This window comes from Myodes glareolus, chromosome 2 (genome assembly GCF_982192425.1).
Source record: "Myodes glareolus chromosome 2, mMyoGla1.1, whole genome shotgun sequence".
In the NCBI taxonomy this organism is placed as follows: Eukaryota; Metazoa; Chordata; class Mammalia; order Rodentia; family Cricetidae; genus Myodes; species Myodes glareolus.
Genome location: NC_142027.1, coordinates 85,455,555 through 85,472,960, shown reverse-complemented (window position 1 = coordinate 85,472,960; position 17,406 = coordinate 85,455,555). Strand labels below are relative to the sequence as shown.

At 41.1% G+C, this 17,406-nt stretch overlaps 1 protein-coding gene across 9 annotated transcripts in view; it reads left to right on the top strand.

Annotated features, from left to right (window-relative positions):
• Cdk8 (cyclin dependent kinase 8) overlaps positions 1 to 12,121 on the top strand; it is a 71,461-nt gene extending 59,340 nt beyond the window's left edge. For 4 of the 9 annotated variants that reach the window (XM_048418393.3, XM_048418409.3, XM_048418370.3 and 1 more), the window contains 7 exons: positions 2,261 to 2,404; positions 4,813 to 4,882; positions 5,998 to 6,070; positions 8,256 to 8,353; positions 8,943 to 9,021; positions 9,140 to 9,298; positions 10,885 to 12,121. In XM_048418393.3, the coding sequence (XP_048274350.1) occupies positions 2,261 to 2,404; positions 4,813 to 4,882; positions 5,998 to 6,070; positions 8,256 to 8,353; positions 8,943 to 9,021; positions 9,140 to 9,298; positions 10,885 to 11,010 (749 nt within the window). In that variant the 3' untranslated portion in view covers positions 11,011 to 12,121. The remainder of the gene's footprint in view (positions 1 to 2,260; positions 2,405 to 4,812; positions 4,883 to 5,997; positions 6,071 to 8,255; positions 8,354 to 8,942; positions 9,022 to 9,139; positions 9,299 to 10,884) is intronic. The other 5 variants (XM_048418418.3, XM_048418374.3, XM_048418387.3 and 2 more) reach the window with 4 other exon arrangements.
• The last annotated feature ends 5,285 nt before the right edge of the window (positions 12,122 to 17,406 follow it).

The following is a 17,406-nucleotide window of genomic DNA, read 5'->3' as shown; positions in this document are numbered from 1 at the left end:
CATTTATCCATTTGCACAGCACTGGAAGCGGAATCATTAAACCAGAGATGAAATAATGGGCCAGTGAGCATGTTATCTAGAAGACAAAGACTTGAGTGTTTGGTTTTTAGTCTTGCTTGTTTGGTGTTAGGAAGGAAACTGAAGGAGAGGTATGATCAGTCACCAGTGAACTATCGCTAGAGTTGTTATGAAAGTTTTTCTGAAGTGTAGACTTGAGCGTGAGGCCTGCTCCTCCAGGTGCTGCTGAGTGTGAGCTGATTGCGTTACTCTGTGAGTGGAGAGGGGAGAAAATGGGGAAAGGAAAGAAGCTCGTTCTCCTGTCAGAATCAGCACTATTGACTGCAGTGTTCAACAGGTCCTTCTACCCCATTTGTTTATGGGTGACAGTTACATTGTAGCTGCTGTAGGTTTTGAGAAGTTGGTGCACTTTTCCCAGGGAAGGAGTTACGCAGGTGGGTAAACGGAAAAAAGAGCCTTCCTGTAGATTCGGCTTATTTTAAAACATGAGCAAGGAAAAGAGAGACCTTCTTGGAAAGAATTAGGGAGTTTTAGGGAATAAATACACAGTCATCTGACCAGAGTTTGATTGGTGATTAAATCAAAATTGTGGAAGTGAAAGGCAGAAAATTGGTACAGACAAGAGACAGATGAAAATAGTAAACTTAGAATGACTAGGATTCAGTCAATCAAGGTTGAGTAGCTGTTGTCCCATCCACCGTGCTTTTCCTTCAAAACAGAATATCCTGGAAAAACTACTCCATTCGTCTTCAGAATCTTAGTAACTAGCCAGATGAATTATTACAGTGTCTTTTGGGTATATTATGAATTGAGTTTTAAGTGTGCACAATGATTCATTTCCCATTTTTTAATCCTCCTTAGCTTACCTATCCATGCAACAGTTCAGATGGTCAGAGGTTAGGTTTGTATTAGGTAGATATATATCCATATTAATCTCAGAATACCTTTACTGTGTTCCCTCTGATATTAAAACAAATTAGCTCCATCTGATTCTTGATAAAACTTTTTCTCAATGTGATAGTATTGACCAGCTTTGTTTTCTGATATGAAAAAATTATGTGATTAAAAAACATTGTCAAATTATGAATCCTTATGCAAGTAGATTAATTTGTCACCCCAAAATGTAAATGTGATAACTTATAAAATGATAATTTTATGTATGAAAATAAAAACATCACAATTGTAGTAAATACATTCCAGTAAAGTTTAGAAATCCTCATAATTAGCATTTTTCTCATTTTCTGCTTAAATAATAGTTTCTCAGGTACCTGAGTAATCAGCTTTAATATAAGCATGAGTTTTGTAATTTGTCCCTGTGATTATTCACATTTGCCCGAGGTTTTCTGTAGGTCATTCAGAAACCACTTGTTGAGCATCTGCACTGCACACAAACTGTTAAATATACGTTAGACAGCACCTTCAGACGAGCTATGTGTCAAACAGCAGGATGTTTTCAGCTTTGTGCTCTAAGAAGGTAGATAGTTTTTGTCTCTGTTAATAGTTATTTTGGGTACAAACTTGGTATGGATGAAAGTGATTTTATGTCTCATGAATTACTTTGCAATTTGTCTACTGTAAATAACTATTACTAATTTTTAGCCTGCATGCCCATTTTAAAGATAGGTTTGTGGTTTTTTTTTTCCTGTGTTCTAATTAACTTTGCAAAGGTGATGTTGCTGCTGTAGTAGGAAGAGGTGAAATAGAATACATGTCTTTCTTGTTAGTGTTAGCACAGATGATACTGAATAGGCTTTGAAAATAAACAAGATGAAATTATTTTATCATGACAAATGTTCCTGTATTCTGGCAAGTGCCCAATTTCAAGGGTTATGTAGATTTTCTGTTTGTTTTGTTTTAGTTTCATTTGTTTGTGGTTCCCATGTTCCATTTGCAGACTGTGTAGCTATGATAATGTTTGAAGCATTTAGAACTCACCCAGATTGAACAAATAAACAGAGGCTTCTATGAAGTCACTGGGTGGATGAGATAACACAGGAATGAAAGCTTGGTGGGTGGGGGTGTATTTACAGGGTCCTGTGTTATTTAGTGGTTATTTTTGCCCAGGGATTACTATTAATGTGCAAGAAACAGATAAAGAACACGCCCCATTAAATTAAAAATGCATTTTCTTTTGGAAAGAAGCACTTTATTTTCCTCCTTTTTCTTTTTTCCTTTCCTTTTTCCTTTTTATTTTCTCTTTCCTGTTTTTTGTTTTTGTTTTTCTTTTCTTTTTCTTTTAAAGATATTTGGGCTATAGGGTGTATATTTGCAGAACTACTAACGTCAGAACCAATATTTCACTGTCGACAAGAGGACATCAAAACTAGTAATCCTTATCACCATGACCAGCTGGACAGAATATTCAATGTAATGGGATTCCCTGCAGGTACACACTTGCTTTTGTTGTTTGTTCTCAATCATTGTTATTTGGTATCTTCTTTGGAAAGGTTGTATTTTTGGCTTATGAAAGCTTGAATTACATGATTCTTAGTTTTTATGACTTTCATTTTTCAAAGAATCACAGAAATAGCCAAATTTATAGAATTCAAATATCAGCGTTAAAATACTTAGGGGTTTTCTGAATTTGATGAGGTTTTTGTTTGTTTCATTTTGGTTTGTTGTTTTGTTTTGTTGTTTGGTATTTGAAATAATGAGATATTAGCTGGGTTAACAGTTAACTTGATACCGTTTATTCCTGCCGGTGTAAACTAAAATAAGCAATAGAAAGTTTTTTTTCTCCTGGCAGCGCATTTCCTAGCTGCTGCTTGAGTACACAGATTGAAGGCTGTGCTTACGGAGAGTTGTGCAGAGCAGATCCTGTGGAGTAATAGCACTTCTGCTCCAGCACTCTTGTCATTATTTAATATTATTTTTTTTAATGTTTTGCAAAACAGCCAGGATGTGAGTGAAAGTCACAGGCGTGGATTTTACAGCAGAGAGAAAATATATGGGTGTTCCCCTCTTTAGAGTTAACATCTCTCTGGGTGTATCCCAGATCCTAGTTATACCACAGAACAGTAATTCACCAGCCATTGAAAACTATCCATGGGTCCAGAATAATAAAAATGTGTGGAGAACACCTAAATAATGTTGACTGGTCAGGCATGTGACTGAAATCATGTTTTATGGGAACTGCTCCTTAGGTCACTACAGCTTAAGACTGATAAAGATAGCTGGGAGCTTGCATCCGTGGTTCCTTGTAGGATTGTTAAGTATCAGCAAATGCAGAACAGCAGCTACACAGACTTCACTTCTTCAGCACCACCCAGTAGTTTCGTGAAGACCTCATTGGGATAAGAATTTCATTTACTCATTGCACGTTGGGGTGCTAGTGTGATCCAGTTACTATCTTAAATAAAATGTATTAACATGGTGGTACACACCTTTAAACCCAGTACTTCAGAGGCAGTAGCACGTGGCTCCCAAGGAGTTCAAGCCAGCCTGGTATACATAGCCAGTTGTAGGACAGAACAGCATAATGGAGGAACCCTGTCTCAAAAAACAAACAAAAAACCCAAATTAGACAAACAGATAGATAGACAGGCAGATAGATACATACCGTCTTAAGCATTAACATTTTTAGAATGTTGTAAAAATAGACATGACTTGAGTGACTGGAGAGGAATTGCTTCTTCCTTCTTGTATCCAGGTTAGTTCACTATTTCTGAGGCCCATGGGAAGGAGATATGGGACTGATTGGGAATAATGAGGACCATAGTCAGAGATGACTCTTGCTATGGGTTTAATAGTTAGGATGGCTCAGTTAATGAGAAGCCAGGAAAAACAAGCAGCAGCGAGCTAGGATCCATAATAGACACTAGAATCGTAGACGGAGTTTCAGAAAGGTTAGTGTGACTGTGGAACACTAAAATTTTCAGTGATAGTGGGGTAAGTGAGGTCAGGAAACCAGCGACATGTACCACAGCTGTAAAGACATATAGTAAGGACAAATAGATAACTTTTTAAAAGAAATATATAATTGAGGGAAAACTAAATGGTTGCCCTAAAATTTTTAGCTTGAGAAGTTGGCAAGGTAGAGAAATTGGAACAAATAAGTAGTTGAGGAGAAACTTCCATTTTAAAGTTCAAGTATATATTTAGTTTACACTGGGTGATGACTGTGGAAGATGCAGAGCCAGTGTTCCCAGCTGCCTGGTGCACAAACTGTGTACCTACCAGATCCTTGACAACAGCCACCGACAGCTTCAGAAAGGGCAGCGTAGCTAGCATATATCCACAGCACTTCTGCTGCCCCAGACTAACTGGAACATTGTTCTTGTCTCCAGAGCTCACACTGTATTGAACAATAATAGTAAGAGTAGCCAAGGTACCGGTATCTCACCGTTTGACTTGATGTGAGGAGCAGCTTTAAAGGTGTGAAAGGAGGGCTGTGGTTTAGAAAAGTGTGGTGAGCCAGTCAGAGAAAAGATCTTAGATTTCTCAGTTAAAGATACTACTTGCAGATGGAACCAAGAAATTTGATGCACGAGGAAAAATAAGTAGGATTACTAATAGAGAAATTGGACTGTATAGTAACAAATATTTTGTGATTAATTTCCTTTTAGTGATAGAGTGGTACTGGCAGGCTGTAGTGGAACAGAGCAAGTGTAGACTGACATTTGAGTAGAGGTAGAGCTGGAGCCATGGGTTTTCCTTACAGCTCAGGATGTAGCTGCAGTGAGCACTTCTGTGAGAGCCAAGCTCTTAGAAAGCTTTCAAAGTAAGGTAACCTTTGTTAGCATTCTTGAGACTAGGAGCCTAGGCAACATAAACATTTATCAATGTATTTCACAGATAAAGATTGGGAAGATATAAAAAAGATGCCCGAACATTCAACATTAATGAAAGATTTCAGAAGAAATACGTAAGTTGGAAAGAAAATGGACCCTTTGTTGATTTTTAACTTTTCCAGAATAGTCATGATAAAATTAAATGTTCAGCATGCCACAGCACTCACCTAAGTTTACCAAAGAATTTTACTTACTCATAAATACTGTTATGATCTTAGTTCTCATTTTGTGAGATAATAAATTTAACAGAGGTGGCTCTCATCAGCAGCTGATTTGGAGATGAGGAAAAATCAACTCATTTTTTTTTTTATTTACTACTTTCTGGAAGCCAGACAATAGAGGGAAGTACTGTAGCTAAAACAGTACAATTATGCAAGCCTTGCCTGTGGCCACCTGCCTACCCATTTAAAGCGTATAGAATCGAAAGCAAGTATTAATTAGGGAAAAACAAGTATTTAAAGACCAGGGGTAGGCAAAATCCAGTACTTACACATATAACAAGTGAATTTTAATACTGGTAAGCCTGAGTTAACCTTTAGCACAAATGTTATTTAAAATAATTATTAAGATATAATTCATGTGGGGAAAACACTATCCAGGATGTATTCATGAAATTGTCTTGAATTCCACCATCAGTACCCACTATGAAGTGACTAGTGTGGCTCAATTGGTATTATAGTGTTTGCCTAGCATGCATTGATCCCCAGCACTGGGCTTGGTGGCGCATGCCTGCAATCCCAACAGAAGCATCAGATGTTCAAGGTAATGCTCAGCATTGTAGTGAGTTTGAAACCAGCCTGGGATACAATACACCCTGTCTCAAGAGGAAAAAAAAGAAAAGAGTCATTATTAAGGCTGGGTGTGGTGGTGCATACATGCCTATAGTTTCAGCACTTGAAGTGGAGGCAAGAGGGTCAAAAGTTCAAGGTCATACTACGTAGTGCTGGATGCCAGCTTTTGAGCTACGTGAAACCCTATCTCAAGAAACAAAAACACCCAAAGACTAGTGTGGACTTTAAAGGAATAAAATATAAAATTGGCTTAATGCTGCTATTTTATGCTGCTCAAAGCATCTTTGATGTGTGTTCCCTGTTGGTTATGATCAAAATAGTTGTGTGCGGGAAGCTATCGGCCAATGTAGTATTCACCTCTGATCTAATGTGAATGTTTCATGGTGTTTCTCTTTCAGGTACACCAACTGCAGCCTTATCAAGTATATGGAAAAGCATAAAGTTAAACCTGATAGTAAAGCATTCCACTTGGTAAGCCTGGGACAGCAGCACAAATGAATTCATGTGGTCACTTAGCACTCTCAGAGTGATTTCCAAAAAGTATCAAGAGAAGCCCTCCTGCTACTCAGAGACCACATCGACTCATTTTCTGCACTTGAGTTCTTCTTGTCATTTCATTTTTGGAAATGAAAGCCACGACCTTGTCCTTAGATACTCACCTTGAGCAACACTTATAGTTTTGTACTGACAGCTACTTAAAGATGGTTTACAAAATTTTAACTTCTAAGTTAACCTCATCAGATTATGTCTTGAAATCCCTTTGCTGATAGTCGTGCTCCATCTTCTGGAGAGATGGCATGCATGCTGTGTAAACGGACATAGGCTAGACTCTAACAGAGCCAGTGCACCTGCAGGCTGGTTGGATTCAGCTGTTGTTCACTTTGTTTGTAATAGAATGTCCATTATGATGCTATAACTGAAAATGATTTTCAGTTTTGGGCTTCCACAAAAGGTTTATAATATATAAAAGGTTTAGGGAAGCATGCATTTTACTTGACCTAAGATTCTTTTACAATGTGTTCCAATGTAGTCTTAGATGGGAATCCCTTGACTTTGCTTCACAGCAGCTAAACCACTGGGCAAGCAGCTCTTTCTGATCTGCCTATGTGTTTCCTTTTCCCTCAACTGTCTCTGCTTCTTTGTTATCCTGGCTGTTTTACCGTATTTTGCAAGGTAGTGCTTAACTTACCATATTACTACATCCAAGATGTATGGTAATGATTTATTCAAATATATTTGCAACAGAACCCAAATTAGGAAATTAGGTCAGATCCTTCAAGATCTGATCCTAACTTGTTGATCCTAACAAAATATTGGCAGGTGTAAAGGCATGCCAGACCCATCCCCAAGTCCCATGCCTTCCTTGCAGTCTAAGACTTGTGGAGTCTGAGAGACTGTCCTTTTAGTTAATGTGTTTAATTTTTTTAAAAAAAATTTGTTTTTTATAATTCTCAATTTTAACCCCAGCACTTCATTTGTGTCTGCATGTGCTTTACTTCCAGGCTGTACCCCAGCTCTGTCTGATTTTATTGGGGTGAGCTGTCGTAATTATAGATAATCTCAGTTTCATCCAGAAAGCTTTAATCCCACCGAAAGTGTTGGTTTTTTGTTTGTTTGTTTGTTTTTGTCTTTCAAGACAGGGTTTCTCTGTGTAGCCTGGCTCTCCTGGAACTCATGCTATAGACCAGGCTGGCCTCAAACTCACAGAGTTCTGCCTGCCTCTGCCTCCCGAGTGCTGGGATTAAAAGTGTGTGCTACCACTGCCCAGCAGTTCATTACTTTTCAAACCAATCCAGGTGGGAACAGCTGGGAACTTGTTCGAAATGCAAGTCATTAGGTTCCTGTTCACATCTGTCTCTCAGAGGCAGGAAGAACAGGAGGAGCTCACAGCCAGACTAGAAAGTTTAAGATCAGCTTACAGGAGACACTGCCAAAAAGGAAAAACCAAAAGCCCCCAATTGGTTAAAAAGCAACACTTCCTGGATGTGTGATGGGCTCTGGGCACAGGGCTCAGCTCTCTTATCTCTCAGGCTCTAGGAACAGGGCTTAGCTCTCTTACCTCTTGGGTCTAGGAATACTGAGAACTAATTAATGAAACCAATTACCATGGTACTATTTTTATTCTCCATCTGGACAGATATGGTTACAGAGAGGTGAACTGACCTTCCCGGTGCCTTCAGCCAATAAATTCTGAGTCAGGGTTTGGACTGAGCAGTGGAGTAGGGCAGCCACTAGCTCCAGCCGCCTCTTGAGCACTTGATTACCTGGTATGGCTGCGGGAGTTATTTTTAAATTATAATGCAGCTATGCTGAATTAGGTACAAATCTAATTGCATGTGGCTTGTGTGTTGTTTACATTACAACATTTTCTCCTCTTAAAAGGAGTAGAAAATGCAAGTTTAGGCATTCTTAATTGTGTGGATAATGAAGGGAAAAGCACTGGGGAGGGTCAGGCAGTGTGAATGTAGTCAACATGAGATGATTGTGTATGCTGCTACATTGATAATTGTGTTTTTTTACTGATAATTTGGGAGAATAAATGATATTGTATTGGTTTTCAGAAGCACTTTACCCCCATAGGTACTGACATAAAACTTTAGGGACAGTATACTAATGTGGGAGCTTGCGCTGATAGTCCTGTGACTTGTGATTTCAGCTTCAGAAGTTGCTCACTATGGACCCAATAAAGCGAATTACCTCAGAGCAGGCCATGCAGGACCCCTACTTCCTAGAAGACCCACTTCCCACATCAGAGTAAGTGGTGGATTTGCTGACCCCCTGCATGTTGGTTGGCATCCCTGAGCACTCTTCCCCTTAGTTGTCACACAAAGTTGCCATGCCTCTGAGGGCCCTGAAGAAATGGAGCTTTGTTCCTGTAATATGTCATTTTGGGTCTCTGTGGTTCAGAGGCAATACTGAAATGAATTCCTTTCGATAGTCATCCATTTACTAGTGATGGATTCATTCTTCTGTGGCTCCTTCTGCTCACTGGCATTGTGTAGGACTGGCTACACTCAGGGGCTCTGGTGTTCCTAAATAAACTTACGTTCTCTTTACCGTCTTTGTTTCAACTGAAGGAAGGGCAGGTAAAACACTGAGCAGAGGTAGATACTTTGTTTGCACCAATGAGAGCTGTCCTATTGGATGATTATTAATTATGGTTACACAGGGAAGGACCTTCTGACCACCAGCTGCAGTGTCATTGGTTAAATGTTTATTTGTATCAGGTTTGCATGAAAGATGCTTATATCTGTAACTGTGGAGACAAAGTCTTCTCCTTAGTATGTGACAGTGAATTACCAGGCAGCCTGTGAGTCAGCTCTTTCTTTTCTCTTGTGAATAGTGTTTTTGCCGGTTGTCAGATCCCTTACCCCAAACGAGAATTTTTAACAGAAGAAGAACCCGATGACAAAGGAGACAAAGTAAGTATTAAATTACAGTTGGTAGTGCCTTTCTTATGACTGCTTCTGTAACCCTGGGATGTTGCCATCTTTGGTTCTCCTTCTGAGTTGAACTATGTTTTCTGTTTAACCAATTGAGAAGAACCAGCAGCAGCAGCAGGGCAATAACCACACTAACGGAACTGGCCATCCAGGGAACCAGGACAGCGGCCACACACAGGGGCCACCCTTGAAAAAAGTGAGAGTTGTCCCTCCTACCACTACCTCAGGTGGACTCATCATGACCTCCGACTATCAGGTACTACAAGTGTTTCATACTGATCTGCTCTTCTGGGGTTTCTGTTGCAAAGTGTGGTCTAAAGTAGCCTTGGTGTACCTGGAAAGATGTGTCAGCATGGAATGTTCCAGGTATGGAAGATCACAGGCATGGAAAGTAGGAAGGGATCAGACTTCTGAATAGACTTTGAGTAGAAAGTCCAAGGTTGGCAATCTAGTAACTTGAGACCTCTGTGCACATTACAGAACATCTGCGGTGGCTGGGAGACAAGCAGCCAGTAAAACATTCCCACCCCAGCACCCATGTAAGTGCTGGGTAGCTTGGTGGCCCTTCTGTACCCTTTTGTTCCATCATTTCAAAGGCAAAGTCAGGATTCTAGTCAAGTCAGTGAGCTCTGGGTTCAAATGAGAGACCTTGCTTCAGTATAAAGTGCAAAGCAATCAGCATCAACCTCTGGCCTACACACACACACTCTGAAAATACTTGGCTTCAGTGGTTTTTTTTTTTTTTTTTTGGTTTTATTGTGGGTTTTTTGTTTGTTTGTTTAGTTTTTTGTTTTGTTTTTTTTTTTTGGCCTGTAAAATGAAATTGGAAAATCTTCTTAGACATGGTGTGTCTAAGTTTAGCAAGTCATCTGAACTTGAGTGGCTGCTTTTCACCCCCAGCCTTACCTTATCACTTACTTCTTTTAGCCTTGAATAAGAAGGGATCTAGATAAATGTGAGAAGAAAAGTAAGGTAAATGTTCCCTCTAGACAGCATCCTCATTTGCATAGTAGGTACAGTGCTTAGAATGTGAAGTTTGGAAAGATTGAACTGGCTGTGTGTGCTGAACGTGATGGCCTGCCTATGTATAGAAAGAAGCATGGTATAGACAGTGCCGGTTATTTTTATTTTGTTATTATCATCGACAATCTTAGTGTCATTCACAGAATAGTAAGTGGCCTTACATGGTTAGGTACAGCTCATTAAATACTTAACTGTGTTTTGGCTTTTGTACTTTATGTGTTTATATACTTGGACACACATGTGTGGATGTGAGGGCATGGGTATGCATGTATATGGACGTGTGGAGGCCCTAAATTGACATCAGGTGTCTTCCTTGATTTTTTTTTCTTCTTTTATTTACTGAGGCAGTGTCTCACACTGAACTAGGAGCTTACACATGTTGGCTAGTCTAGCTAGCTGCTTCCCCTGGAGATCTGTTTCTGCTTCTGAAGTGCTGGAATTACAGATAGCTGCCGTGACTAACATGGGTTCTGGATATCCAGACTAAGGTCCTAAATGCCCATGTATCAAAATATGGTGTAAAGTCTTCCCAGCATGTAAATTGGTGTCTTTTATATCCTATATTTGACATTCCTAAAGAGAAGCTAATAATGGAAACCTTTCAGCTTTATTTGCTTTTGTTCTGTATGGATCAGTTGTAAGGTTTTTGTTGTTGTTTATTTGTTTTTATTATTTTAATTCTAAAGCTAGTACCTTGCAGAAACTTTACATCTTTGCTTCCTTGGAACAACACTTCAATCCCTTGTTCTCCATGCTGGCATGGGGCCAAGCTACTTTGAGAAGTTTCTGAATCACGTTTTTTCCTCGTCTTCTTTCCAGCGTTCCAATCCACATGCTGCTTATCCCAACCCTGGACCAAGCACATCACAGCCCCAGAGCAGCATGGGATACTCAGCTACCTCCCAGCAGCCTCCACAGTACTCACATCAGACACATCGGTACTGAGCCGTGCTGGAGTCTGTCAGTGCACTGTTGCTCATGCTGCAGCCCTCTGCGGGAACCTGGTGTGGGCCATGAGAATGTACTGTACAACCACATCTTCACAATGTCCAGTAGCCAAGTTCCACCAGTTGTCACAGATTGGGGTGGTAGCTTCCAGGTTGTACCTAAGTTTGGAGTTAGACTTGAAAAGAAAAGTGCTAGCACAGTTGTGTTGTGGGTTTGCTACTTCCATAGTTTACTTGACAGGGTTCAGACTGACCAAGCATAGTTTTCAGTGACAGTCTGTAGCAGTTGAAGCTGTGAAATGTCCTCGTGTGTGGTGACTTTGAGTGTAACAGCGTTATCTGACCAATAGGACACAGACGTAAGGTTTAACTGGTACTTGAAACACAGATTATGTTAACAGAATAACTGAGACTTAAAAGATTATTTTGGTACACCTTTCTTTTTAGTGTCTTATCAGTGGGTTGATTCATCTTCTACAGAAATCAGTGTTTTATGACCAAGAATATTGCTTGGATTATTTTGAAAGTACAAAAGAACGACATAGTTTCTACTGACAGGTTTCAGAACTCCCAAAGATTAATTTCCAACTTAGAGGTTTGTTTTTATTTTCAACCTATGACTTGACTGGTCTTAAAGCTGCTATTTGATAGTAATTAAATATGTTGTCATGATATAAACCTGTTTGGTTCAGCAAACAAACTAAAATGATTGTCACAGACAGTGTTTTATTTTTCTCGTTGGTGTTGCTGATTTGTGAGCATGCTTTCAGATGAAAAAAGCATGAGTGATAACCTCCTTAAAAAGGCACGGCATCCAATTCACATTCTTTTGTCCTGATTTTAAAGCTGGTTAGTGTAGTGCTATTAAAATTTTATTCAGTTGACTTTCTTTTTAAGAAGTTGTTCGCACATTTTTTTAGGGTGCCCTTACTTCAGCAAAGGAGAAGGAGTAGGAGAGCCTTAGAATTTTTGAGGGGAAAATAAAAAGCTATAACATACAACGTACTGTATCAAACTATTTTACATGAATGACACAAGTATTCTGAATAAAAAATTGAACATTGTTAAAAACAAGGTGTTATGTAATAAATTTATTTTTCATAAATCAATGTATGGAGTCAGCTATATTTTTCACACTCACAAAGGGCCTTTCGTGATTTAAAAATGTGCCTCTGTATAGCTCTTCCCTGTCATTTACTGGTGATGTCTGTCTTCCAGCTGTGCTGTGAACTAGTGAGACTTAGGCAAAGGTATGGATTCTGGGCGGCTGCTCAGGCCTGTAGTGCGGGGAGACCCTGCTCTAGTCAGTTACTCTTTGTTTCTGACCATTCCTGTAAAAACATTCTAGAACATTTCAGAACTGAGGAATCACTACTTTGATAGGTCTGACCCTAACAGTAGGGTGATTTTTTAGGAGTGACATTTGAGTTTTCTTACCCCAGGTCACTCCTATACTGCACGCCTTTGATCGCTTAGCTCCCCTCCCTAATCCTCCTTGCCACCGTGAGTGCACAGTGGAGTTAAAGCCTCCTGAGGTTGTGGTTTGGCTCTGTCAACCTTACCTCTCACCGTGCTTCTTATGTCCCTTCCGCTTGGTCTTCTAGTGTTTCTCTCCTTTGCTAAGCGGCCTAGAAGCTCAGTGACTGTGAGGGCTCTCTTTACATTCCCCCTCAGGATCTAGTTCCAGAGATTGATTCAGTAGAACTTGGGTAGATCAGAAATGTGGCTCCCTTTTAACAAACTCCTCTACTTCTGAAACATCAGTCTGAGAAGTGTTTTAAGAAAGACCATTCTCAGGGCCTGAAGAGATGACTCAGCAGTTCAGAGTACTGGCTGTTCTTCTAGAGGACCCAGGTTTAGTGCCAAGCACCCATATGTCAGATCACAGCCATTTGTAACCGTGGTCCCAGATGCCTCCTTCTGGCCTCTATGGGTACTGCACATATGTGATAGTACACTGAGGCAAAGCACTGAGGAAAGAAAACCTTAAAAAAAGACTGTTCCACCTGGTGGTGGTGGCGCACGTCTTTAATCCCAGCACTCGGGAGGCAGAGGCAGGCGGATCTCTGTGAGTTGGAGGCCAGCCTGGTCTACAAGAGCTAGTTCCAGGACAGGCTCCAAAGCTATAGAGAAACGCTGTCTTAAAAAAATAACAAAATAAAACAAAAATGACTATTCCAAAGCCACTCAGGTTGACAGTGAGCAAGAGATTGAGCCACAGCAGCGCTTAAGTGACTTGAGGGAGGGCCTTGCTGTACTGACAGCCCATCTCCTTTTCCTCCTTGGAGTTCCAGAACCAAAACCCATTATAACAAGCTCCACGCTGCTGTCAGAAATGCCTAGGAGCTGTGTTCTCACATTTCCTGAATTTCACTGCCATCACCTACTCCCTCAGTGAGCCTGTCCAATCTTGTGTGAAACGTGGTGTCTAACAGATTGACGTACCTCGCCTGCTTACTTCCGGAACTTCCATTCCCTTCATGTAATTGCGTCTCTTACGGACGACATCCATATTATCACCCTGCCAGCTGTCTCTATCCCATACCTCATCTCTGTTTTGCTATGTAGCACTTATCACACGACTGGCCAAATCTGTTTCCCATAGAATGGAAGCTTCCTGAGAGCAGGACCTGTCCCATCTGTATCCATGTTGCTCCTGGATAATGTCATGCAGACATGTGATTCTGTTAGGCTGGTGATCCCTACATTTCCAGTCCAGACCCACCTGTCCTGACTGACCTGTTGCTATTGGTGATATTGAGTGCAGCTATCTCAGACCAGTGTACTCTCTGCTTCCTTCAGACCCAACCGTGTCCCAGGGTAGCTGCCTACCCTGTCAGAGGGCCAGGCAAAATCCAGTGTTATCCTTTCTCACATGGCCATATGTCTTTTTCAGAGATGTGTCTTGTTGGCTCTCTTTAAAGTGTAAATATGGTCTGTAGTTTAACTTTATGATAGCATTCAATAAAGCTCTGAATTTCAAGCTTCTCCAAGGCTGGCCATTCACAGTACAGCCCTCTCTTGGGGCACTGGGCAGCACAGTGGGAATAATCTAGAAACACAGTGATTGTAGCTTGGCCCAGTAAAAGTGGTAAACGTAGAAGTGTGAACAAAGATTCCTCTAGACCTCAGATTGAATTCATGCTGATAAAGCTATCCTGAGTAGTACACACATGGAAATTACATTCAGTACACTGTAGTTACTGACCAGTCTAGCTTAGCGAGGACCACACTGAAGGTTTTCGTGTCTCTTGTGACCATGCAGCTACTTGACAATTACTTCATTAACCTACATGTTACTTTCCTCATCTCCCACAGGCTTCTCAACACAATGGACCACACGAGCATTTTAATGCTGAGGTCATGTCTGTCCTCTGCTCATATCCCTCCAAAACATGTTGGTAAAAGCAAAGACCTTGCTGTCCCCTACAAGTACCTATATAATCCTGGTGCCTTCTTGTGTAATCTGTCTTCTGATCCTCCAGCCCCACTGCACCTTGCAGTTCTTAGGGCTGCCAGGCATTGCCTTGTTGCATCTTCTCTACTGCCCTCAGTAAAAGTATTCCTTTCTGTTTTGATCACATGGACACTGGTGTCCTGCCTCTACACACCAGCATCCTCTTCCCTGTGCCTGCTCTTTATCGCAATAATAGGCACACCCTATAGTTCTTTCTCCTCTGCAACAGAGAGAAATTTCGGAGGATGCTCTTAATGCCTTACATTAAAAGAAGATGCCAGAGTATCAGTGAAACGTCCTGAGAGTTGGAGTCCCACTTGATTTCTAGGTGGTACTGCCTTGGTGGTGGTCGGAACCTTGAGGATGTGGGGCCTACGTGGAGGGCATGGGTCACTGGGAGACAAGCGCTGAGAGTAGTTGGCTCTGTTTCAGGCCTGAGCTCTCAGCTGCCGACAGAATATAATGGGCCGCCTCACACTTCCAAGAACACAGCCAGGAGCTTCTCCTACCATCATGCCTTCCCACTGATAGAATGCACCTTTAAACAGTCAACTAACAACTGAAGCTATTCAAAATAACTTTATTAACCATGGACATTTTAGTTTGTTTTCATGGAATGGAATGGGGATAGAATACTTTCTCAAATACATAAGTAAGTCATGTCCCCATTTCCTGAGACACTCATCACTGGTACCACTTTTATGTCTCTGAACTGTTTTTTTCCTCCCTTTTAATTCAGCTTAAACTGTTCAACTGTAAGGTCTAAATTCAGTGTCCCTGCCTCTTTGAACTCCACAAGTTGAGTTCTTGGAAATCATGGTGTTTAGCCAGATTTATTACTTCAGAATGAAATCCCTCATTCTTACTAACCATGGGAAGCATAAAGGTTGTTGTGCATTTAGGGACTGAAGTATTGAATGTATGGACTTTGCAACAGCAAAGTGAGGTTGTTTACAAAACTTAGATACTCCTTTAAAATTGATGCACACAGACCACCCTCTTGTTTTTAGTTTTCTAAAAGGACTAAGTCTGTGTAGTGTGGTGGAGGTGCCTTTAAAGAAAAGGAATATAAAACAATTTCACTTACCATAGGAAAAAAATAGGAAATTATCCTACATTTTGGGGGGAAAGGCATCATTAAGAATATATGCTGGCAGGTTGGGGAGGTGGCCACACCAGTGACACAGGACATCTGACTCAGATGTAGGTCACAAGATGGTCGAAGCCAGAGGATGAATATCTTCAGCTGTGAAACTCGTCATTAGCTGTCTCCAAACTTCCCAAGTAAAGTAACTTTTTAAAATCTGCCTTCCCAAGCCAGGCATGATGGCGCACGCCTTTAATCCCAGTACTTGGGAGGCAGAGGCAGGCAGATTTCTGTAAGTTCAAGACTAGCATGGTCTAAAACGCAAATTCCAGAACACACGTAAAGAAACCCTGTCACAAAAACAAAACAACAAAAATCTGTCTTCCCTAGCCACTGACATCTCTGTATCATGTAGCTTTCTGACTCCTCCCCTCGCCGTTTCACCTCCCAGTGATGTTCCTGAGAGAGTAAATGAAAGGAGCTGCTGATGCACATCTGTGATCCCAGTGTTTGAGACAGGCAGCACAGCAAGTTAGTCTGTTCTGCAGAGACGGTTCCATCCAGGCTAGCCAGGACTGTAGCAAGGCCCCGACTCTAACAGACACAAAGTCTCTAAGAATGCTCACTTTATGTTTTTAATCATTCAGTGGTCTTTCATCACAATGGAAATAAGGTCAGCATTACCTAATGCTTTCTAGAACAGCCCAGTTTGTTTCCTTCTTCCAGTCCAAGCACTTCAGACTCCTAGAAAATGTTGATCTAGCACATTCCTGTTTCCTGGCGCTCATTTGTGCGGCCTTCCTGGAGTTCCCGTGCCCTGATCTGACTTTCTCTTCACCTAGTTTTGTGCTGTCACCTCCTCGATAGGGGTGCTCCCTCATAAGCATGTCCAGAGTGTTTCCTGGGACAGGTTAAAATTGACGTGGGCCTTGAGTTCAGCAGTACCAGCAGCACTGGCCATGCCAGTGACTGTAAATGAGGCCCTGGCTGAGCTGCACAGAATCCTGAGAACTCATGGAATGGGGTCACTGGACACAGTTTCATAAACTAACTCTAATTGCTAACTAGGCGCTGTGCTGAGCAGTGCCCACACAATTCTCTCATAACTGTTATGATGAAAGCGTTTTTTGTAGATGAGGAATATGGTCTTCAGAGAAGTTGTGTATGCATAAATATGAATTTAGCTCCAATTTGAGCCCTGATCCAGCTGCCCAGCTCCAGAGGAAGTCATAAGCCTGGGTGGTCATACTCAAGCAAGTGACCACTCAGTAGAGGGCAACATGTAACCTAGGCACTAATTGCTGTAGCTAAAAAATTGGTGAGCGTGGGGGCCAATGAGGATTGTCTTATTTACAAAGTTTGTTAGGAATGTTGACCTGTTATTGTCGGAGTACAAAATGCATTTGTATTTTGCTGGTTGCTATATACACCTGTCCAAAATACCATTTAACTCTATGGATTTAAAGATGTGCTAGCTGCACGCCTTTAATCCCAGCAGTTGGGAAGCGGATCTCTGTGAGTTTGAGGCCAGACTGGTCTACCGAGTGAGTTCCAGAGCATCCAGGGCTGTTATACAGAGAAACCCTGTCTTGAAAAACAAAAACAAACAAACAAACAAAAATGTGCTAGCTGAATAGGCTCTAAAATCAGTTTGATTAATGTCCAATAATTCTCCCAATCCAGTTTCTTCATTGGCACAAAATGTGCTAAAAGTAGACAAGCAGCTATTTTCTCTGGTTTCTAGTAACCTAGACTCGCTTTGTTCATTTTCTCTGGCTGTAACAGGCCACCTGGCAGTAGGCACCTTGCACAGAAAAGGTTTATGTTGATTTGCAGATAAAGAACTTGAG